Below are 25623 nucleotides of genomic sequence, written 5' to 3'. Positions count from 1 at the left end.
GGTTCTGACATGGATAGAAAATTGGTTGGCAGACAGGAAACAAAGAGTAGAGATTAACGGGTCTCTTTCAGAATGGCAGGCAGTGACTTGAGTGGTACCGCAAGGCTTGGTGCTGGGACCGCTGCTATTTACAATATACATCAATGATTTAGATGAAGGGATTTGAAGGAACATCAGCAAATTTGCTGATGACACAACGCTGGGAGGCAGTGTGAACTGTGAGGAGGATGCTATGAGGATGCAGTGTGACTTGGACAGGTTGGGTGAGTGGGCGGATGCATGGCAGATGCAGTTTAATGTGGATAAATGTGAGGTTATCCACTTTGGTGGCAAAAACAGGAAGGCAGATTATTCCCTGAATGGTGTCAAGTTAGGAAAAGGGGAAGTACAAAGAGATCTGGGGGTCCTTGTTGGTCAGTCACTGAAAGTAAGCATGCAGGTACAGCAGGCAGTGAAGAAAGCTAATGACATGTTGGCCTTTATAACGAGAGGAGTTGAGTATAGGAGCAAAGAGGTCCTTCTGCAGTTGTACATGGCCCGGGTGAAACCACACCTGGAGTATTGTGTGCAGTTTTGGTCTCCAAATTTGAGGAAGGACTTTCTTGCTTTTGAGGGAGTGCAGCGTAGGCTCACGAGGTTAATTCCCGGGATGACAGGACGGTCGTATGTTGATACAATGGAGCGGCTGGGCTTGTATACTCTGGAATTTAGAAGGATGAGAGGGATTCTTATTGAAACGCATAAGATTATTAAGGAATTGGACACGCTAGAGGCAGGAAACATGTTCCCGATGTTGGGGGAGTCCAGAACCAGGGGCCACAGTTTAAGAATAAGGTGTAGGTCATTTAAAACGGAGATGAGGAAAAACATTTTTATTCAGAGAGTTGTGAATCTGTGGAATTCTCTCTCAGAAGGCAGTGGGGGCCAATGCTCTGGATGCTTTCAAGAGAGAGTTAGATAAAGCTCTTAAAGATAGCGGAGTCAGGGGATATGCTGAGAAGGCAGGAACGGGGTACTGAATATGGATGATCAGCCATGATCACAGTGAATGGCGGTGCTGGCTCGATGGGCCGAATGGCCTGCTCCTGCACCTATTTTTTTATTGAATCTTGCCTTCTATTTTATTTTCAATTTAGCTGCAATTTCTAGAATTAAATAACAATGCATCAATGAAGCTGTTTATTCCACTTTCCTTGTTTGCTAAATGTATGCTTCCATCCCATTAGCAGTCCATTGTGCCCTTTTGTCACACACATACAATGTTACAGGTTCTAATAATGCAAAGAGATAGACATCTCTATAAGGCCTTTCATGAAAACATTTTGAAATCATCAAGGAAATCTCTTTTCATTTCAACTTTATCTTCAACTTTAATATTTATTTTCTTCCGTTCTTTATGTTTACATTGTTGTTATTCTAATAATTTAATATTGAAGATATTTTATTATGCTTACTTTGTTTTAATAATTGAAATTTAGTTTGGACTAGCTGTTATATGCATCTATATATTAAATGGTGTAATCTGATAGACAGAGCATGGCACAGTAATAAGGTTGTCTTTTTATACTAGCTATGATCATAAAATTAATCCAATTTTTCTGGGATTTCATAAGTGATAATAGAATTAGGCCATTCGGCCCATCAAGTCTACGCTATTCAATAATGCCTGATCTATCTCTTCATTCTAACCCCTTTCTCCTGCCTTCTCCCAGTTTTCTCCATTTCAGCCTCTGCCAGCAAAATCCTGTTTTTTTTGTCCCAACACATTTACAAGTTCTCAAGCAATAGCGAACAGAGAACATCCGGTATTAGTTTGCAACATTGCAACAGGCAAAAAGCCAGAAAATTATCCCAACAGGCTGTCAATGTGGAGCTGCCTGAATATTTATTATAACCAATCCATTTCCATGATACATTTGTTCTGATCTGCTACTGCTATACGCCGTTAGATATAAATTCTCACATGAAGATGAAAAGCTTCTTTTTAATTGGGTCTGCGATTCCCCAGAGGTAAGATGTTTCAAATTATATGAATTCTGATTTATCTAGAAAAATATTAATATTTTCTCCCATCCTGTAGTTCAGAAAATAAATCAAAATCGATTTTATCTCAAATTTCAGATTTTTTTTTTTATAACATGTTTTCAGTGATTTACAGAAAGATGTAAAATAATGTTGAAATAATCAAAAAATATACATTTTTGTTCAGAAAATTGGGAGCACAAATCCTGAGCTGTTCTCAGTAAATTACCTTTGTTCTAATCAAACATAGAGCAAAATAAACTTGGAAGTCCAACTGATCTCCATTTTCAGTCATCGTGTTGAGTAATGCATCCTTATGGATTATTTTCACTGGGGTTTTAATGTCAATGCTTTAAAACTAATTCCTTTCATATCATTAAATGAAAGATGATAAAATCAAAATCCTGTTTCAGAGGAAATTAAGTAGTGAACATATTTCTTTGTTGGAATGGTATATATGACATTTCGTTGTCTCTGTACTGTACACTGACAATGACAATTAAAATTGAATCTGAATATGAATTACCAACCCTGCTATTAAATCAGCTTTCTGGCAGATATCTAGGTTTAGAAACATGTGATATTTTTTGCTACCAAGTATACCTTTGTCTTGAAACATGACTCAATGCAAGATCAATGCATATCTAACAAGCCATGTTGATTTGCCAAAGCAAATTGACAATTTAGATAGCGACGCACGTAACTGCAGACTGGTTAACAAAGAAAAGCAGAGAGTGTTGGAGTAACTCAGCAGGTTAGGCAGCATGTCTGGAAAACATTGATGGGTGTTGTTTGGGGGTTGGGACCCTTCTTCAACTCCAGAGGGTTGCATTAACTATTTTTTTCAATTTCTGAGCTAATTAATTTCATAAAAAGACTCAGCAAATAAACAATGCTGTGCCAAAATCGTGGGAGGCAAGTGAGATGAGAGTACTGCCATTTTTGCACAGGTATCAGATGAGACATAAACCTGGAATAGACTCTTTGCATATTGAACAAAGTGAAATGAAGCATTTTTCATACCACCCCTTCATCCCAAATTGAGGATCTTCCCCCTCACTGGGAAAATCTAAAGCATGGAATATATTTCACAACAATGGGCTATGATGAGGATGAATCTTTTCTCTCAGTTCTTCAGGGCTCTTTGGAGTTCTCCATCCCAACAGCTGTGATGCCTGAATCACATTATTGCCAGTGGAATAGACAGTTTGTTATGAACAGGTGGGAATAAAGTGGAGTTAAGGCCAAAGACAGAGCAGCCATGGTCTTATTGAATGGGGGAACAGTCCCGGGGGCTGCGTGGTCCATTCTCCTGCTACCATTGATTATGTGCTTATGTTTACAAAATATATTGGTGCTGAAGGCAGGTTGCAATTGGGCAGCCTGCATCCATGTGCAGCTCATCTGATCACAGTGGGTCATGTGTAGGTTGCCACCAATAACAAGTTTCCTCAAACAAAAAAAAATGGGAATTGTAAATGGGAATCATGGAGAACAAGTTCATATCCTCCAGCCTCACTTTGCAACCATGGTGGTTGTGAGCTACTGCATGCCCCATCCTCTCTTGAGACTTCAGACTTTAGAGATACAATGTGAAAACAGGACATTTGGCCCACCAAGTAAAATGAAATGAAATGATTCCATTTATTGTCATTGTCAGTGTACAGTACAGAGACAACGAAATGCACTTTTAGCATCTCCCTTGAAAGGGAGACACAGGGCGTCGCGGTGTGCCCGCGCCTGCCGCCGTACATTCCATTACAGGCAAAGGTGGGTGAAGTGTCTTGCCCAAGGACACAACGACAGTATGCACTCCAAGCGGGATTTGAACCGGCTACCTTCCGGTCGCCAGCCGAACTCTTAGCCCATTGTGCTATCTGCCGCCAGTCTGTGCTGACCAGATTCCTACACCAGCAGTATCCTACACACTAGGGGCAAATTACCATTTACAGAAGCCAAATCAACCCACAAACCTGCATGTCTTTGAAATGTGGGAGGAAACCAGAGCATCTAGAGGAAGCCATGGTGACACAGGGAGATACAGATCCTTACATACAGCACCCATGGTCAGGATCGAACCTGGGTCTCTAGCGTTGTATGGCAGCAACATTACCACTGTGCCACCTCATACCGTCTCCTCAGCCCTTCCACTCACCCGATCTTTGCACCTTTATTCTGCAATTAACACCTCCCTCACTCTCATGATCGCTGCCTCATTTCTTTTTCCAATCATTTCCACCACACGTTCTCCAATCAAACCCTATTGTTCTCAATTGCATTCATGACTTCTCTCCCAATCAACATTTTATGCCTCACTGCCAACCCTCAATTCAGCATATCCATTTTATGAGGGTAATGCTATTACTGCCAACAATGAAAATCAAACCGTTTCTTTTTGATGGGGAATCCAGAAAATATTATTTTGAGTGCATAGGTTTATGGTGGGATTATGATGGAGGATGGGGGAATGGGGTGACCATTATTGGCAGAAATTATTGATCCCTGAGGATGGAGACGGTATTACAGTGCTCATTTTGGTTAATATTATGAATAAGACTTTGCTAAGTTCCTGCTCACAATGATGCCTGCGTAATGTTTGAAAGAGAATATGGTCGTGTAACCAAACCATTGGCCTATTTTAAGCAAGAAGCCAATCCACACCACACTCAACACCTAGCTTCATACAAGGAAGGGATGGGATAAGGGTCATTTGAATGGGTCAAGGGTCATATGAATGGGTCATGGGTCAATTGAATTGAGCCACTGACCATGGTGGGAAAAATGGAATGCAGGCATTGCTTCGCTTATTTTGCTTTATTCTAATTATATTTTATTTATTTATGTTTTCAGAGAGATTAATATCATTAAAAGCCTTTAGCAGCTGGCAAGTGGTCAAAGACGAGCAGGGGGTTCAGGTTGCAAGACTACACCGCCTGAGGTCTGCTCGCTGCTCAGAGCCTGCTCCACCTCTTCCCGATTCCTGCCAGGTTCAGGGTTAGCCCTCCCAATCTAGACAAAGCCTGAGCAAATAATGACCAACTCCAGAATGATCCAGCTCAAGATTCTGCTCAAGGTAGAAGATTCTGCTCAAGGTTGAAGAAGTTATCCTCAATTCCTTCCTACACAAGAATCAGAATATGGCTATTCAGATGGAAAAATTATTGATGGGCAGAACAGTTGCTGCCTTACAGCGCCAGAGATCGGGGTTCGATTCTGACTTCAGGTGCTGCCTGTATGGAGTTTGTACTTTCTCCATGTAAACACGTGGGTTTCCTCCAGGTGCTCCGGTTTCCTCCCACATTTGCAAAGACGTACAACTTTGTAGGTTAATTGGCTTCTGTAAATTGTACCTTGTGTGAATAGTGCTAATGTATGGGGTAATCGCTGTTCGGCATGGACTCGGTGGGCCGAAAGGCCTGTTTCTGTGCTGTATCTCTAAGTAATTCTAAGGCTCATGTGTGCCTTCCAGTGCTAGACACTTAGAGTGGGGTTGGTAAATGGAGCATCCGTTTACCCCTCAAAAACTGGGGAAAACGGGAAACAGATATCCCATTTTATCTATGCTTAACACTTAAGCACCGTAAATTTTCAAACAGGGAAACTTGTTAGAAGTTACTTTCCTACACTGGTCAATTTTGTTCAAAAATTAAAAAGAAAAATATATCCATTGATTTTGATTAAAAAATAGCTTTTAGGTTTCATCAAAGAATACTTCAGACAGTCAATTCTTTCGTAATCAGAATTAATGTCCAAAATCAAATACATGGTCTTAGCTGCTAGAAAAGTCAATATTTAATTTTTAATTCATCCATTCTGCTCCAGAGTATCGGTAAAGAAGCAGTCAGTAAAGTACTATCTTGTCAGATGTACAAAAAAAGTCTTTGAAAAACGAGGTAGCTCCCAAATAGATTAAACCCGGCAGACGGACATTTAATAACATTACTGAGAAAAGATTACAAAAGTGGAATGGAAATTATATTAGCACATGGATTGGACTAAACGTCAATGCAGACTGGTCGGGTCAATTGATTGTAACTATCCGCACTTTCATTTTAGTTACTCTGAATGAAAGAAATTCACATAGAAGTATTGGGAGTGCAGTAAGTGCTCTAATCTCCATGTTAGAAGGAGGATAGTAAGAAGATTGCAGATGACTGAGCATAATTGATAAATCATACCAACAAAAAAAACTTGGGCAGACTGGATTGCTTTTTCCAATATTATCTCACTTTCTCACACCCCACACACTTGTGGTAATTACAGAAGCCAATTAATCTACAAACCTGCAGGTCATTGGGATGTGGGAGGAAACCAGAGCACCTAGATGATACCCACGCAGACTCCGCATAGGCAGCACCCAAGATCTAGATCGAACCCAGGTCTCTGGCACTGTGAGGCAGCGACTCTACCAACTGAACCATTCTTCCATCAAATAAGTAGAATTAAAAGGTTAAAAAAAAAAGTTGTTTCCCAAAGACATATTTGGAATAATTTACAGTGGCCAATGACACACCCACTCATTTCTTTGGAATGAGCACTCAGGGGAAACCCCACGCAGTTACAGGGAGAAAATGTGAACATCAAACAGAAATCACCCCAGGTCAGAACTGAACCAGTATCTCTGTAACTATGAGGCAGGCAATCCCTCGACTCACTCACTCTTAAGAAATAACTGAGACAATTATAAAAATCTGTTGATGGTATAAAAAGAGAGATGAAAGGAAATCTGTGCAGCAAAGATCAATGGATCGTATGTTGAATATTATCTAATTGTTTATGATAGTTGAAAGCTTATCTAAGACTAGATAAACTGACATCAAACTGTTGCTGGTTGGAATTTGCATTTCAGAATCATCTTATTAATTTGACTGTAGTTGCCCTTCTGACCATTGCTGTCTCTGCCACTGAGGAGAATTAAACTCATTTTGGTCAATTTTACCCAACAAGTTTATAAATCCAGTCAGTAACAGAATAGCCCACCATTGACTCCATCTATATTTTATGCTGCCTCGGAAAAGCAGCCAACATAATCAAAGACTTGTCTCACCCCAGTCATTCCTTCTCCCTGCTCCTATCAGGCAGAAAGTACAAAAGCTTGAAAGCACGCACCACCTGACTCAGGGAAAGTATTAGATTCAAAGTGTGAAGGAAGGAACTGCAAATGCTGATTTACACCGAAGATAGACTCAAAATGCTGGAGTAACTCAGGGAGATAGGCAGCATCTCCTTTTCCCCAGAGATGGTGCCTGACCCTTGAGTTGTGTTACTCTCGCATTCTGTATCTGTCTGCGATTCAAAGTTTCTGTTTTCCACAATCAAGCAAGCTGAGCACAATAAATAAAGATCCTTGGTACACAAAAATGCTGGAGAAACTCAGCAGGTACAACAGCATCTATGGAGCGAAGGAACTAGGCAACGTTTCGGGCCGAAACCCTTCTTCAGATCCTTTGTCATTTGAGAGTACGTGTAACAGTCAGAGGAAGTGTGAAATAGAAATAAAAGGACACTTTATCACGTTAAAGTTGGTGCTGCCCAACACATAGGGCAAATATGTTAATATGCAGCAATCCATCCCCTCCCCCTTTCCAGTTCTCCCATCTGTCTTACTGTCTCCGAATACATTCTATCTTTGTATTTTCTGCTCAGCCTAATAGTAAAGCAGCATTGCAATCCAGTTAATCTCATGAAATGTTTATGATTTTTCTCCTATTTGTTAACTTTGTAACCCATCGACTTCCCAAAACTTCCTTAAAACCAGAGTGGGGGAAGAATTCTAAACCGAGAGCAAATATGATCCGTGTGACTAAATGGAGGGAAGTAGTAACAGGGAAAAGCATTGAAAAATAATAAAATATTGAAGGAAAAAAGAGAGAAAATAAATGACATTGTTTTAGGTTTCATAAGTACATACCAAACACTGTTCGTGCTGGAACTGATTCCTTATTAATCCAAAAAGACACTTGAGAGAGAATGACCGTCATAATGCAGGGTATGTATGTCTGGATCATAAAATAACCCATTTTTCTTCTCAAGTGAAAGTAGACTGCCATCACCACGTATTCTCCTACAACAGATAAATATTTAAAAAATATTTTCTGGTTTATCTTAATTAATTTTTGCATTGACTGACACGAATAAAAGAATCATAATAATCTTGCAATCCTTATGCAATATTGAACGCAAATATATTTCCAAGGGTAATTGGGTGTTCAAAGTCTATGTGCCTTTACCTGTAATGGATTTGATAATTCCACTAGAAACTGTTTGCCCCACAAGATCATATTGAACCAGGCTAGATGACTCTTTAGGTACCTCCACCGATTCGTCAGGTCCTTTTGTCCAAGTGTATATCATCTCACTCCTAGGATAAGCATCTACAATGAATGATTTTTTTTTTTTTTTGTTAATATGTTATTCTGGGTTAGTAATGCATTTGGCTAAATTGTTCTATCAGAAATTACCACATTTGATTACAAATTTCCTGAACAACTTATCATTTTAATTGTTCATGAATTATTTGTAACATTAAATCATTACTAATTTAACTGCTATGAATTTCACAATACAATAACACATGGTACATTAACATTTTATAAACAGCTGCTAAAATAATTGACATTTATTTCAATTCATGTGATACAATATAAAACTATTTTGGTATTGTAATTATTTCAGTATGGTAAAACACCTATGCAGCAATAATATGAATAATAATGATTATATAAGCAATCCAGATTATTGAAAATGCATTGACATATGTTAACCCACTCATATTCATTTGCATATTGTAGAACTATCTGCTTTTTGTGCATTGTATTAATTTAAGAACATTTGGATCATACAATAATATTGTAAAAAGGGTAGTATTGTGTTATTAAAAATAAATGAATGACACTTTACACATGTAACAAACACTCATTTATATTCCACAAAGGTTAATGAAAATAATGCCTTTCCATGATCAAAATATGCACAACCTTCCCATGGTAGGTTTCAGTAAACATGTCAGATGGCAGATACCATAGTGGCATTCAAGAGACTGCATAAGGAACAGGTATAAGGAATTGAATGATATGGGTCATGGATAGGTAGATAAGATTTAGTTTTGGCAACATGTTTGGCACAGACATTGTGGGCTGTTCCTGTGGTGTACCTTTCTATGTTCTATGCATCTCTACTAGTAAAAATATCCTTGTGAAATTATACCAAAAAAACAAAATCTGGTCACTCACAGCTTCCAAATTTAAGCGGACAAGCATGACCATCCATGGGGAAATCAACCAGCTTCATAGGGCACTCTGCATTTATAGTGAGCCTGAAATATAAAAATCGTCAAAGTTAATTAATTTCAGATACATTTTAAAGTAAAATGAGCATCTTCATCGAATCAGCAATAGGCGTAAGGATTCGTGGCGTGAAGCCAATGACAAACATACCTCATAGTGTATAGAATCGTGCCATTCTGCATGATACGGAACAGTTTGTTTGGAGCTGTCATGTTGTGGGAAATTGATTTCTTCCCGTTCCGAAAGAAGGTATCTGGCGTCCAGACTTTGGTGACCATCAAGTTATTGAGACGAAGTATTTTAGTGGGGCCGTCATACTTCAGCCTGTTGTCGACCCACGTTTGGCGGAAAAATACATCCATTGTATACTCCTTGAAAGAAAATTGTGAAGAAGCACAAACCGGCTAGTACAATAAATCACCGTGTAAATACTGTTCTGTGCAAAGTGTGACGTCTCTGTTTGGAATACCCATTCAGGTTGCAACGAGGCAACAATTATGTCCGTTCATTTTTGTTGTGCGAAACTTTATGCGATGTTCATCTTATTTTAAAGTGGGACTTTGTATTATACAGCAGATCGCTGAAAATCGCACTAAGAACAAACCCAGTTATTGATATTTTTCATTCGAGGAAACCGAATGGTGTATTTTAAGATGAATATACATCGTTGTCGCTAATACCCTAATTCCAATTTAGTTGAAGCATGCAAGTCTATGAATGTAACACACTGTACTTCCACCGCCTTGTTTACTGTAAATACTTTAATAAACAATCAGGAAACACAAGATTAAATAGATTACTGCAAAAAATATAAAATTAGCGGAACGTCCACCTTTAACATTCAAGTAAACAACTAGAATTCCTACCATCTCAACATCAGACACGGGCCCAAAGCTTGTAACGTAGATATCTGTTTTGACTTCTGTAACAGCTCCTGGAGGGCAGGAAATACATTCCTTAATAAGACATTGAAGGAGGTGACTTTTTAATATAGTGGCTTATATACCTACACTTGGTCACAAACCAGTGCATGTACCAAGAGGAACGCCGGGAGGAAAAGCGGCTGCTTTAGATACATCTGGGGTTTCCCCCCCAGTTCTAATAATAGTCGCCAGCAAGTGAGCAGCTTCTGGATTTTAGAGACTCACATGACGAGCACACCTTGAACGGTGCAACAAATGTGCATCACTTCAACTTGTGGCACGCTTTCACAGATTTAACAAAAGCAAGGTTCGAGATCTTCACAAAACCACGGAAATGTACAGGGTATCAAATCCCCTCTTGTTCAAACGTTGATATAAATCAATCTGGGTTTTTTTAAAGAGCAAATACACTTCACAATTATATTAAAATTGCTCGGTTCTTGATTCTCATCCATCTCTGTCACGAAAAGAATCCATCATGCTTCCCACCAATGGAGACACAAGAAATTGCAGATGCTGAAATCTTGAGCAAAACACAAAATGCTGGAAGATCCCAGTGGGTTAGGCAGCGTCTGGGAAGGGAATGCATTGACGACGTTTCTGGCCGGGACCCTTCTTCAGACTCAGTCCAAAGAAACGTCGCCTGCCCATCTCCTCGTCAGCTGCTTCCTGACCCGCTGAGTTCGCCCAGCACTTTGCGTTTAGTTCATGTTTCCCACTAAATCTTGCTTTTCTATTTTATCTACTTCAACAGACTTGTACAACCCAAAACCCCACTCCCACTCCCACCGGGTGCAGTTTAACGGTCTCCGGTTTATAATAATTGGCGAGACGCGATGTTACAATATTGCCACCATTCAATCCAAACATGCAAGGTCAGTCACCGGTGAACTACTGAAGTCGACAATAAATGTACCCTACCACCAAATCCAGGGCGCAGTCTGTTGTCATAACCATCCAAGAGACTGTCCAGGATCCGAGTAAAATTTTCTGGATACAATTTCTCATCCTTTTTGATCTCTCCAGCGGTCTGTCCTATCCTGCACAGAGAATAGACAAAACCCGACATGAGCCGCACAATTTCAAGGTCTAGCAAGTGGTTTCCCTACACCTCATATTGATCTTTCGGACCGTAGCGCCCTACAAAGACAGTAAAAGCAAGTACATCGGGGAGAGAAAAATAACAACGTGAAATAAGGTGAAAGGATCAGTTTCCTTCCATTACTTACCACGTTGTCACACAGATAAAGTACAACAGAGTGGAGTATCTAGAGAACATCTTGATCACAGTCTGCTTGGCAGAAACCATCTTTGCATGCCATTCTTTATGTTTCTCCCAGTTCCCGTCGCCAATTGCCTTGTCCTGGCGAGAGATCGCAGCCGTGAAAAGACACACACGCACACACACACTCGTGATTATAGAGTGTCCCCCGTCCCGCCTGCCAGCCGGCACTGAAGGACACTTGCTCTCGTATCAGCACCATCCACTTGCCCAGGTCTTTGCCTTTTTGGCAGCTATGCCGCGATGAATCAAATGCATCTTAAATGTGACAGCGGTCTCAGCACAAACTATTCCGCGCCACCACTTCTACTACCTGCTGCATGTCAGGGGATGGAGGTGGCGGTGAGTAGAGGGCAGGGGGAGAGGGGGGAGGGGGGGGGGGGGGGGGGGGGGGGGGAGAGAGAGAGAGAGAGAGAGAGAGAGAGAGAGAGAGAGAGAAATAATGCCGATTAGATCTACCGATAATTATGGAGGAAACATTACTGATCTGAGGTGTATACGTAAAAAAATGGAGACGTTGCCGTGTTATGCCACGGGTAGCGGGCAATGATTTTGCAGACCAATTCGTGGACAGATTTTGCCCCGTATTCCCCCCACCCCACGGTCTATTCCGCCCCTAGCACTCTCGCCTCGACTCTATTGCATTCCTGGTTGTCGAGGAGACATGCTCCCGGGGAACAGGGATTCGTGGGAGGAACAGGGAGGAACAGATTCATTCATTCCAGGGTGGGAGCTGAAGGAAAGATAACAGGACAAGGGGAAAGGAAACTAAACTCTTTATCCACGGACATCAGCTAGGACCCGGGCTTAGATGCACCACTAAAACATTAGGAAACAATTATTTGGTTGAATCGATTCACGTTGAGGCTTGGAGAACCAGAAGCCAGATTTTCTTAATGAAATCTCCAATTACTTCACAACGAACTATTTCCCCTAAATCATCGGCGCTAGAAACTAACGGGGAGCAGTTTGGATTGCAAAGAACACCCTAACGTCAATAAGCAATTGTCGTCCGTTTCATTAATTCTGATTCATTCCTTAATTCCTCGTGTGTCATTAATTCAGATATCGCGTGATGGCATACGATATGCAATTGCACTGATTATCTAACACTTTTTTTTTCCTGTAATGACGATTAAAAATGACTAGATGCATTTACCAAAATGGAACACGGTAAAGCAGAAGTCTTACCGTTATCATTAATCATAAAATATATTTTGAATGAAGATGTGCAAAAATACAGCTGGCTTCCTTTTCTTCGCGTTAAGGTTTCAAATTGAGCTTAGACTGCAGTTTCAAAGAGGACATTAATGCCCCCCCCCCCCCCCCCCCCCCCTCCCCCCCCCCCTCTCCCCTCTCCCTCCCTCCCTCCCCTCTCTGAACTCTCCAGATGTGTTCTGACGCCTCGCCGTCGTTGTTACCGTGAGCTCCATAAAATCCTAACTGCTTGAATTGCGTTACATTTCTTCAGAATGAAGAACATCCCCGTAATATTGGGATGTAATCCATTTGGGATTAAAACATGACAGCGAATTTGGGAGCTGAGCATCAGGCCAGAGTTTGAAACGCTTTACAAGTGACGCTTTAATATTCTGCACGTTGCCATCGGGTAGTAGGCTGACTTCGGGAAAGGGTTCATTATATGCAGCCAAGGCACTGTTTAGAAATGTCATTCCACCTTCTGATCCATGCACATCACCTTAATGCAAATCCGAGCCACGTTGCCGATCCCGCTGTAGCTAACAGTTACAGTGAGCTGAGACCGTGTGATCAATTAGCATAATAGCAACCCTGTAATCATTTGAGAGAGGGAGAGGGAGAGGGAGAGGGAGAGGGAGAGAGAGGGAGAGAGAGAGAGAGAGAGAAATACCTTTAAGGATCTGATCGTTTGACTATTTTTGCAAGGGAAGTTATTTCCACAGCAAACAGTCTATTTGATGTTGTGCAAGCTACGCGCATGCGTTGCGCCTCGGAATTATTGTACAGCCTTGGACTAAGTTGCATTCCTTGAATCCTCGCTCTAAACCCCTTCTATATTCAAAGTTAGGAATGTGGAGAGTCCAAGACAGAGGATGCTTCGGGATTCTGTCGTTGCCCGTGCTGGTGGCCATGGTCTGCTATGCCCAGAGGTGAGCTCCAATCTCTTACGATTCATTCTTTGCCATTGTGTATTTTATTTCTCTCTCTCTCTGATTCACATTTGATACGATCCTGAATGAAATTCACATTTTTCCCTCAGAGTAAATGAGTCCAGCAACATGTCATATGTGAAAGAAACCGTGGATAACTTGCTGAAAGGATATGACATTCGATTAAGACCAGATTTCGGAGGTAAATCATCTCCTCTTGGTGTAGTCCCATGTATATGTGTGTGTGTGTGTGTGTGCTCTGATATTGTTTCCTCCAGTCAGTAGCCAAACTAAACAAGGCTGACTGCATATCCATAATAAAGAATAACTGCAGCGGTGCATGATCTGCTGCCCGTGACGATGTACAACATTGTGGTTTAAAACAAAAAAGTGGGTTGCAATATCACAACCAGTAATGTGTTGTTTACCTCAAGGTCTCCCTGTGGACGTTGGTATGAGCATAGACATTGCCAGCATAGACATGGTCTCTGAAGTCAATATGGTGAGTGCACTCTTTAAATACCGGTCTGTGCGAATGAACACTACATCTGCGGGCTTGCTTAATGCTACATGTCTGTTCTATATGCGTAATCCTGTATCGTTTGCAGAATAACTCGATGTTGGCAGTATAAGTGCCAGTTTACTGGTGACTTCGTTTTTTTCGGAGGGGGGAGGGGGGAGGAGGTGGTGGGTGATCACATGAGTTTGTACTACAACGGAACCAACAGCCGTATCGATAAATGTTACTCTTGAGTAGGTGTTACTTCCCCGCCTAAACCTACTTAAATTGAGAATAATTGTGAAAAAGCGTTTCATTTCCAATGTATAATACCGCCATCTGCTGATTGTAATGATTTACTACGTATCAATGTTGTTTGACAAATCGTCCTCATAACACGTTTATTATGATTGGGGTTTCAATGTTAGGGATAAATCAAGGTCCTATATCCAATTACGCACAAGAGCAAGCAGCGCTGTTACAGATAACACACGTTGGCAAATCCCTGGAATATCGTGCATCACAATTACAAAGTGGATCTGATGTACACTGATAATCTCCTGTCTCCAAAATGAAAGTCTACATTGACAATATGTTGGCCGAGAAATTGGACTCACTTGTGCACGTTTAAGTATTCATGACATGTCTTCAAGTGTTTTAAGGTAGATTCTGGTATGGGTAACTTTGAGATGACTCCCCAGAGCCCTATCATTCACTGCATAGGTCCTGCTCTTGTTAGTCCATCTCATAAAGTTGGCCCAGGTACTTCTGTGCTTGATTCACCTGAACAAGGCTTACATTGACCATGCATCTCAGCACGCATCAAATGACGCCATGTGGTGCACCTCTCTTCCACTGTCAGCAGAATTTGGGACTTTTGGGCACAAACTATCACCTTTTCTGTTCACTCACTGTAAACCTAGGGGCAGGGATCTACACTGAACTGGCCATTAAAGAGTCTACACTCTGCCACTAAAGCCTTGCACACAGCATCTCTAGCCTTAGGTTCCAATGGTCAGCATTATGGAAAATTATTCACTGGTGCTCCTTTCACTGATCCTTTGTTCAGATCGATTATGGCCCTCTGATCCGTGCCGTGAGCCTGTGGTAGAAAACGTTACCTGGCCCCGGTGGCATAGCAGTAGAGTGCCTTACAGAGCTTGCAGCGCCAGAGACCCGGGTTTGATCCCGTCTATGGGTGCTATCTGTAACCTGTGACCTGTGTGGGTTTTCTCCAGGACCTTCGGTTTCGGTTTGCGGGTTAATTGGCTTGGTGTAAGTGTAATTTGTCCCCAGTGTGTGTAGGATACTGTTAATGTGCGGGAATCACTGGTTGGTAGGGGGTTGGGTGGAAGGACTGTCCAGAGGCTCGGGGGAAGGGTCCCATATTCGCCCTCATGTCCTTGGCAGCCTGTTCTACATTGGCCTGGGGCTTGACTTTGCTTGGAATTTCTCACCAAGCAAAACGGCAGTACGTTTTTACCATGCAGAGCATGCAATCCACTCTCTAACCAATTCTTCCTCCTATAACTATGGGATACTTATTGAGAGACAACTTGTGGTCCAGAGTTCTGCTTGGACACAAGCTGGTCAAGTAAAATAGAATTGATGAACAGTGATTGAATTAAAAAATCTGGAGATTTCTTGAAGAGAAACAGAAGAGGCTGGGGTGGGGTGGGGGGTATAGGGTGTGGGAGTAATAGAATGGTATGAGGCGGGTGGGATATACCTCTCAGATCTAGGATGAATTGGCGTAGGAGAACGCATGCTCTTTCATCACAACACGGAGAGGAGATATTGTGGATGGAACATCTGTAAGGTAAGTAAGTTAAAGATTAGAATAATGAAAAAGAAGTTCAGAGACACAGGCATATACAATTTCAGTGTTTAAAAAGCATTTGGGCAGGTATAGGAAAGGCATAGAGGAATGCAGGCCTAATGTGGGATTAGCATGGAGAGGCTGGTGCATGGACACGTTGCGTCAAAAGGGTCTGTTTCTGTTCTGTATGAATCTATGATTTTATGAAAATAAGTTAGAAATGCTACAGTCATAACCAGAGGCAAATGAGGTAACAAACATATCATTGGCTACTTCAATTTTCCTTGTATTTTATGGACGATGAATATCCTTGTAGTTATACCCTCTAATCCAGGCAGTATTCTGGTAAAGTCTTCTGTACCCTCTCCAAACCTTTCATACCCTCCCTGTGATGAGGTGACGTGAACTGCATACAATACTCCAAATATAGCCAAACCCAACTCCTATAAAGTTGCAACCTGATTCTTGTACTCAATGCCCAGACCGATGAAGGCAGGCACATCATGCACCTTCTTTACCACTCCATCTCTTTGTGTTCTCACTTTCAGGGAGCTACGAACTCGGATCCTACAGCGTTTTCTGAATACATCGTGTATTAATAGTTTTTTCTTACCATGTATTCTAAACCATCATGTTAGACTACTATATTGATACGATCCAATGTAACCAAAGTATCCTAAGTTGAGGATAATTATTTATTTCATAACATAAATTGAATGACATTAGGACTCAAGGCTCATAATAACAGGTAGAAATAATCACATTGTGTCATTTATGCTCCCATGGACGTTATTTTAAGTCTGTGATTGTTTTCAATTATCTCATTTTAGGAACCTACATCCTATCCTGCAAATTCTTGCTTGGTCAACTTTGCCACTTTGAGCTGTTGTGCTGCTTAAAAAGTAGATTAAATTGTGAAAATAGGTTAAGAAACCATAAAATTGTGAAGCAAAAAGAGCTAAGGAACTTGATGCCTAAGGCAGCATCTGTGGACAGACAATATTTTGAGTGGGGTCCCATCTTCAGACCCTCCCAAACATGCCCTGAAACTGAAGATAGGTCGTGACCTGAAAATGGTGTCTTGTCCATTTCCCTCGACAGGTGCTGCCTAACCAGCTGTTCCTCCAGCACTTTGTTTTAAGGGCAGAAACACAGAAAACCAGAATTGCATTATAAATCATATACGCAACACAGAAAATATTTTCGAGAAGCCAGAAAAAAGAAATACATAAAGAAAAAAAGTACTTCAAAAACACTTATTCAGTTAGAGTTCCCTATCTTTCTCAATTTAATCATGAGAACGTTCAAGGCATAATTAGCAAGTTTGCAGATGACACTAAAGTGAATGGTATTGTAGATAGTGAAGATGATTGTCAAAAACTGCAGCATGATCTTGATCAGTTGGGCCAAGGAATGGTTGATGGAATTTAATACAGAGAAATGTGGGGTTTTGCATTTTGGGAAGACTAACAAGGCAGGACATACACAGTGAACGGTAGGGCTCTGGGGAGTGTTGAAGGTAGAGGGATCTGGGAGTGCAGGTACATAAATCCTTGAAAGTGGCATAACAGGTAGAGTCAGTCATCAGCCAGAGTATTGAGTATAAAAGTGGGAAGGTCATTAACAGTTACAGTGCATTCAGACCCCTTAACTTTTTCCACATTTTGTTATCTTACAGTCTTATTCTAAACTGGATTAAATTCTTTTTTTTAATCATGAATTTACACACAATATCCCATAATAAAAAAGCGAAAACAGGTGTTTAGAAATTTTTGCAAAGTAATTAAAAAGAAATAAATGAAATATCACATTTACATAAGTATTCAGACCCTTTACTCAGTACTTTGTTGAGGCACCTTTGGCAGCAATTACTGCCTCAGGTCTTCTTGGGTATGACGTTACAAGCTTGGCACACCTATATTTGGGTAATTACTCCCATTCTAATCTGCAGATCCTCTCAAGCTCTGTCAGGTTGGATGGGGAGCGTCAATGCACAACTATTTTCAGGTCCCTCAAGAGATGTTCGATCGGGTTCAAGATCGGTCTCTGGTTGGGTCACTCAAGGACATCCTGCATTGTTTTGGCTGTGTGCTTAGGGTCGTTGTCCTGTTGGAAGGTGAACCTCCGCCCCAATCTGAGGTCCAGAACGCTCTGGAGCAGGTTTTCATCAAGAATCTCTCTGTACTTTGCTCCATTCATCTTTCCCTCGATCCTGACTAGTCTCCCAATTCCTGCTGCTGAAAAGCATCCCCACAGCTTGATGCTGCCACCACCATGCTTCACCATAGGTATGGTATTGGCCAGATGATGAGCGGTGCCTGGTTTCCTCCAGACGTGACGCTTGGTTTTCAGGCCAAAAAGTTCGATCTTGGTTTCATCAGACCAGAGAATCTTGTTTCTCATGCCTTTTGGCAAACTCCAAGTGGGCCGTCATGTGCCTTTTACTGAGGAGTGGCTTCTGTCTGGCCACTCTACCATAAAAGCCTGAAAGGTGGCTGCAGATATAGTTGTCCTTCTGGAAGGTTCTCCCATCTCCACAGATGAACTCTGGAGCTTTGTCAGAGTGACCATGGGATTCTTGGTTACCTCCCTGACCAAGGCCTTTCACCCCCGCTTGCTCAGTTTGGCCGGGCAGCCAGCTCTATGAAGAGTCCTGGTGGTTCCAAACTTCTTCTATTTAAGAATGACGGACGCCACTGCGCTCTTCGGGACCTGCAATGCTGCAGAATTTGTTTTAGACTATAGACAATAGGTGCAGGGGAAGGCCATTCGGCTCTTCGAGCCAGCACCGCCATTCAATGTGATCATGGCTGATCATCCACTATCAGTACCCCATTCCTGCCTTCTTCCCATATCCACTGACTCCGCTATCTTTAAGAGCCTCTCAAGCTCTCCCTTGCAAGTATCCAGAGACAAGCCTCCACCGCCCTGAGGCAGAGAATTCTACAGACTCACAACTCTAAGTGAAAATGTGTTTCCTCATCTCCGTTCTAAATGGCTTATCCATTATTCTTAAACTGTGGCCCCTGGTTCTGGACTCCCCCACCATCGGGAACATGTTTCCTGCCTCTAGTGTGTCCAAGCCCTTAATAATTATATATGTTTCAATAAGATCCCCTCTCATCCTTCTAAATTCCAGAGAATACAAGCCCAGCCGCTCCATTCTCTCAGCATATGACAGTCCCGCCATCCCAGGAATTAACCTTGTGAACCTAGCTCCACTCCCTCAATAGCAAGAATGTCCTTCCTCAAATTAGAGGACCAAAACTGCACACAATACTCCAGGTGTGGTCTCACTAGGGCCCTGTACAACAGCAGAAGGACCCCTTTGCTCCTATACTCAACCCCTCTTGTTATGAAGGCCAACATGCCATTCGCTTTCTTCAGTGCCTGCTGTACCTGCATGCTTACTTTAATTGACTGATGAACAAGGACCCCCAGATCCCGTTGTATTTCCCCTTTTCCGAACTTGACACAATTTAGATAATAATCTGCCTTCCTGGTTTTACTACTAAAGTGGATAACCTCACATTTATCCACATTAAACTGCATCAGCCATGCATCTGCCCACTCACCTAACCTGTCCGTCACCGTGCATTCTCAAAGCATCCTTCTCACAGTTCACACTGCCACCCAGCTTTGTGTCATCTGCAAATCTGCTAACGTTACTTTGAATCCCTTTCATCTAAATCATTGACGTATATTGTAAATAGCTGCGGTCCCAGCACCGAGCCTTGCGGTACCCCACTAGTCACAGCCTGCCATTCTGAAAGGGACCCGTTAATCCCTACACTTTCTTTCCTGTCTGCCAACCAATTTTCTATACATGTCAGCACTCTACCCCCAATACCATGTGCCCTAATTTTGCCCACTAATCTCCTATGGGGGACCTTATCAAATGCTTTCTGAAACTCCAGGTACACTACATCCACTGGCTCCCCCTTGTCCATTTTCCTAGTTATATCCTCAAAGAATTCCAGAAGATTCAAGCATGATATCCTCGTCGTAAATCCATGCTGACTCTGACCGATCCTGTTACTGCTATCCAAATGTGCGGCTATTTCATCTTTTATGATTGACCAGCATCTTCCCCACCACCGATGTCAAGCTAACTGGTCTAGAATTCCCTGTTTTCTCTCTCGCACATTTCTTAAATATCCGTCCCCAGATCTGTCTCAACATAATCCTGTCTCGGAGGTTTACAGACAATTCCTTCGTCTTCATGGCTTGGTTTTTACTCTGACATGTGGGACATTATATAGACAGGTGTGTGCCTTTCCAAATCATACCCAATCAATTTAATTGATAGACTTCCATTAAGTTGTAGAAACATCTCAAGGATAATCAATGGAAACAGGATGCACCAAAACGCAAAGCAAAGGGTCTGAATACTTATGTAAATGTGATATTTCAGTTATTTATTTTTAATTACTTTGCAAATATTTCTAAACACCTGTTTTTGCTTCTTCATTTTGGAGTAATGTGTGTAGATTGATGACAAAAAAATGAATCTACTTTAAAATATGGCTGTAACACAACAAAATGTGGAGACAGTGAAGGGGTCTGAATACTTTCTGAATGCACTGTATGCAAGTCATTGGTGAGGCCACATATAGAGTATTGTGTTCAGTTCTGATCACCATGATAAAGGAACGATGTCAAGCTGGAAAGGGTGCAAAGAACATTTACGAGAATTTTGCCAAGACTCGAGGGAGAGGTTGAGCAGGTTAGGATTTTATTCCTTGGAGCACAGGAGGAGGATGGGTGATCTTATAGAGATGTACAAAATCATGAGAGGAATAGATAGGGTAAATGCACAAAGTCTTTTGCTCAGAGTAGAGGATTCAAGAACTAGAGGACATAAGTTTAAGGTGAGGGGGGAATGATTTAAAAGGAATCTGAAGGGTAACTTTTTTACACAAAAGTTGGTGGGTGTATGGAATGAGGTCCTGCAGGAGGTAGTTGAGGCAGGTACTATCACAATGTTGAAAGAACATTTAGACAGACACATGAATAGGATAAGTTCAGAGGGATATGGGCTGAATGCAGGCAGGTGGGACTAGTGTAGATGGGGCATGTTGGTGGGTGTGGGCAAGTTGGACCAAAGTGTTTCCACACTGTATGACTATGACTCTATGACAGAGGGTGAAATTAGCAATACATTTGAGAGGAAGAGCAAATTCCTTTCTCATATTGGCACCTTTGCACACTCAATCTAAACAAAACTTCAACTAAAACATGCCAAATTTCATGCTTTACACTTTGCAGTTCCATCTTTTGAGTGGAACTCATTGGTTTAAATTTTTACATTTCTTTGTTGGAAGGTAATGATTATTTCAAAAGATTACATAGCGCAAATCTAAAATTTGCATGTTAGAAAAGGCAGCTTTGAACATTTCAAATAACAGAAAATGGTTCTTCCCCAAGTTGGTGAATCTTGAAAGAGTTTGTAGAATTTGTGTACTGTTGATCACTAAGCTCAGACTTTACTTTAGAGATACAACATGGAAACAGGCCCTTTGGCCCAACAAGTCCGCATTGATCATACTTCATCCTTAGTAACAATAAGTACGGGAGCACTTCAAGGCTGCATGCTCAGCCCCGTGCTTTACTCACTCTATACTCATGGCTGTGTAGCCAGACATAGTGTGAACTCCATCATCAAGTTCGCCGAAGACACCACTGTTGTTGGACGAATCACAGATGGCGATGAGTCAGAGTATAGAAGTGAGATTGACCAAATGGTGCCAGCACAACAACCTGGCTCTCAACATCAGTAAAACCAAGGAACTGATTGTGGACTATGGAAGAGGAAGGATGAGGCCCCACAATCCTGTTTATATCAATGGTGGAGAGGTTCAAAAACTTCAAATTCCGGGGCGTGCATATTTCCAAAGATTTTTCCTGGACCCAGCACACTGATGCAATTATAAAGAAGGCACAGCAACGCCTCTACTTCCTGAGAAGATTACGGAGATTCGGTTTGTCAACGAGGATTATCTTGAACTTCTACAGGTGCACAATGGAGAGCACACTGACTGGTTGCATCATGGCCTGGTTCAGCAACTTTAACGTCCAGGAGCAGAAAAGACTGCAAAAAGTTGTGAACACTGCCCAGTCCATCACCGGCTCTGATCTCCCCACCACCATCGAAGGGATCTATCGAAGTCACTGCCTCAAAAAGGCAGCCAACATCATCAAAGACCCACACCATCATAGCCACACACTCATTTCACCATGGCCATTGGGAAGAAGGTACAGGAGCCTGAAAACTGTAACGTCCAGGTTCAGGAATAGCTACTTCCCTACAGCCATCAGGCTATTAAACACAACAACAAATAAGCTCTGAACTACAACAGACTATTATTATTATTGCACTATATTTGTTTATTTATTGAGTATGGGCGTGTATGTGTATGTATACTGAACTTTTTTCTTCTTTGTTTTTCTCTCCCATTATATACTATGTACAATGTTTACATATTCTGGTGAGCTGCAGCAAGCACGAATTTCATTGTCCTATCTGGGACATATGACAATAAAACACTCTTGACTCTTGATCACTCCATACACAAGCATTATCCTACACACTCGGAACAATTTACAATTTTTTTTACCAAAGCTAATTAACCTACAAATCTGTATGTCTTTGGAGTGTGAGAGGAAACCGGAGCACCCAGAGAAAACCCACGTGGTCACGGGGAGAACATACAAATTCCATACAGATGGCCCCCGTAGTCAGGATCGAACCCGGGTCTCTGGCGCTGGAAGGTGGCAACTCTACCGCTGTGACACTGTGCTGCTCTTATGAGCATCTCATTTCTTAAATATAAAGTGCTTATATTTGACAGTTTGAAATTTCCTGTTTTACTAATGCTCCATGTGCAATATTTTTGCGAAAATATTATCAAAACATTGGGGTAACGGTTTATGGTTATAGAAAATCTTGCTGCATGTAACATCTTCCAGGAATACATCTATTTTAGTAAATTGAGGAAAATCTGTAAGTAAGATTCTTACATTGTGCAAACATTTTGTTCTACTAATTCCGAAAGTGGGTGTTCAGACTTAAAATCTATATTTGCATGCATCCATAATGAACTTGCTCAAATTTGGCATTTAATCAGTAGCTTCATATTTCCTAGTGTTTATTCAAACGTTAATCAATTTGTCTTCTTATATCCTTCATACTGATTCAAGCTCTTGAATTTGCTGTTATCACTGCATGATGTTTGTAAACAGACAACAATTCAGTTTTAACATCTTGTTTTGTCATCATTACTTTTCCAAACATCAGTTTACAACAAGACAGGATAGACAAGATGTACTACAACAAAATCGTTCAATGGATCGCTCAATTTATTAAACTATGTGCTTCATAGATTGAGTTGGAGAACATTGAATTCTCCAAAGATAGACACAAAATGTTGGAATAACTCAGCGTCTCTGGAGAAAAGGAATAGATCTTGTTTCGGGTTGAGAACCTCATCAGACTGGCTTCGCTGTAAACCAGCATCTGCAGTCCTTCTTACACATTGAATTATCCTACAGTCACCCCTTTCTCTCCCATAAACCCCAACCCTTTACCCCCCTCCCCATCCCCTCCTCTGAGGCCTGACAGACCTTGCGTCTATCTTTCTCTTCCCTCCCCCACCACCTGTATTCCTAAACAACTTGTCTATCCTCTAGTTTCATAATTCTTTAATTCTTTATTCTTTAATCCCTTTATCTCTCACCTTGTGTGAGTTCATCTCTAGCCTTTGTCCAGCCATCTGCCTATCAAAAATTTCCCTCGCCTGTGTTCACCTATGACCTGCCATGCTATGTCCTGCCCTTCCACTCTTATAGCTTTAATTCCTCCAACCCCTACAATAAAGCTGAAGACGAGTCTCAACCTGAAACATCACCTATCCATGTTCTCCTGACCCGTCAAGTTACTTCAGCATTTTGTGCCTTTTCATGGTAAACCAGCATCTGCAGCTCCATGTTAAGAATTTATATTATACATAAAGGCAAATTAGCGATGGAGAAATATCTTCGAGAGGAAAGAGTTAAAACAAATAATTAATATTTGAATCAAGCTTAGACAAAGTAGGTCTGAGTTTCTGTCATGAGTTCTAAAAACACACCAAGTTTGACGAATATCGATGGTAGAGTACAGTGCATAATTTTGACGCAAACTTGCTGATTTATACTACTATTATCGGATGGAGTGTGAATTGATATTTAAACAGTTTGCTTGCTTTGATGATTTATCATTGTTCGGGGATGTGATTTCTCTTTCATTGCCTCTGTTTGAAAAACATGCAATTTTCTTGGATTTTGCCTGTGGTCTCTATAGTACTGAGGGCCTTCTGTAGATGTGACATATTTTTGATATGCTTCCTTTGATTTTGTTTTTAATAAGGACGTTAAAAGAACAAAAAGATTTTTATTCATATTTTGTGTTATAGCACACCAAATAATATATTTCAAATTGTTTTAAATATACATTAATAAAGTCCAGTGAGAGTTAAATATGGAAGGCAATGAGCCGGCTAAATTGTACAAAGCAAGGTTCTACAAGCAACAAACAGATGAATGACTTGTTAGCGGTACTTGTTGTGGGATTAAAGTTGATAGGAAAAATGTCCAATAATACCAAAAGATTTTTAACCATCTCCTTAACAAGAATTCAACTTCCTAGCACCTGGATTCTCAGTTTTGCTCTAAATGTAAAATAGAATAGAATAGTTTCTTTATTGTCATTGTAACATGAACCATGTACAACAAAATTAAAAAATGTCAGCCAGTCAGTGCACCATTCAAACATTTCTAAAAGCTAACGATACATACAAGGTAAAATATTAAAAAAAGATGAACAACTAAAATAAATATCATGAAATAGCACGCATAAACACCCAACCCTACATCCTTCTGTCGATTTCACAGTGTACCACAGTCCCTTAGTATGTATCGCCCCTGCGTTCCTTGGCGGCTACATTTAGTGCCTTTATAGCAGTGGGGTAAAAACTGTTTTTAAGTCTGTTTGTCCTTGTCCTTGTAAATCTGTACCGTCTGCCTGACGGCAACAGTTCAAACAGGGAGTGTCCAGGGTGGGAAATGTCCTTTATAATACTCTGGGATTTTTTGATGCAGCGGGAACTGTGTAAGTCCTCCAAGGTAAGGAGAGGGCAGCAGACAATCCTCTGGGCGTTGTCAATGGCCCTCTGGAGCGCTTTCCTCTGAGCCGCTGTGCAGCTGGTGTACCACATGCATACACAGTATGTTAGGATGCTCTCAATGGAGCACCGATAAAAGGACAGCAGCAGTCTCTGATTGATGTTATTCTTCCTGAGCACCCTCAGGAAGTGCAGTCTCTGCTGGACCTTTTTCAGCAACGCAGAGGTGTTCACGCTCCACGTCAGGTCCTCCTCAATATGGATTCCCAGGAAGCGGAAATCCGCCACCCTCTCCACACAGTCCCCTCTGATAATTAATGGTACCATGTCCGTTTTATTCTTCCTGAAGTCTATTATTATTTCCTTTGTCTTTAAGGTGTTGAGGAGCAGGTTATTTTCTCCACACCACACTGTCAGCTGCTCCGCCTCATCCCGGTAGGCATACTTGTCCCCCCCGGAGATGAGTCCCACCACCGTAGTGTCATCCGCAAATTTGACAATG

General features: G+C 41.3%; 2 protein-coding genes across 2 annotated transcripts in view; one reads left to right on the top strand and one right to left on the bottom strand.

The window, feature by feature from the left end:
• LOC129697957 (gamma-aminobutyric acid receptor subunit alpha-6-like) overlaps positions 1-11863 on the bottom strand; it is a 36524-nt gene extending 24661 nt beyond the window's left edge. The window contains exons 1-7 of the mRNA XM_055636719.1: positions 11461-11863; positions 11153-11271; positions 10175-10242; positions 9459-9679; positions 9255-9337; positions 8253-8396; positions 7934-8086 (exon numbers count right to left, since the gene is read on the bottom strand). Coding sequence (XP_055492694.1) covers positions 7934-8086; positions 8253-8396; positions 9255-9337; positions 9459-9679; positions 10175-10242; positions 11153-11271; positions 11461-11540 — 868 coding nt within the window. The 5' untranslated portion in view covers positions 11541-11863. The remainder of the gene's footprint in view (positions 1-7933; positions 8087-8252; positions 8397-9254; positions 9338-9458; positions 9680-10174; positions 10243-11152; positions 11272-11460) is intronic.
• A 1081-nt stretch (positions 11864-12944) lies between these two features.
• The window catches only part of gabrb1 (gamma-aminobutyric acid type A receptor subunit beta1), a 264736-nt gene continuing 252057 nt past the window's right edge, over positions 12945-25623 (top strand). Inside the window, exons 1-3 of the mRNA XM_055636706.1 lie at positions 12945-13642; positions 13753-13844; positions 14077-14144. Coding sequence (XP_055492681.1) covers positions 13563-13642; positions 13753-13844; positions 14077-14144 — 240 coding nt within the window. The 5' untranslated portion in view covers positions 12945-13562. The remainder of the gene's footprint in view (positions 13643-13752; positions 13845-14076; positions 14145-25623) is intronic.

This window comes from Leucoraja erinacea, chromosome 1, assembly GCF_028641065.1.
Source record: "Leucoraja erinacea ecotype New England chromosome 1, Leri_hhj_1, whole genome shotgun sequence".
NCBI lineage: Eukaryota > Metazoa > Chordata > Chondrichthyes > Rajiformes > Rajidae > Leucoraja > Leucoraja erinaceus.
This window is presented reverse-complemented; position numbering and strand designations above follow the sequence as displayed.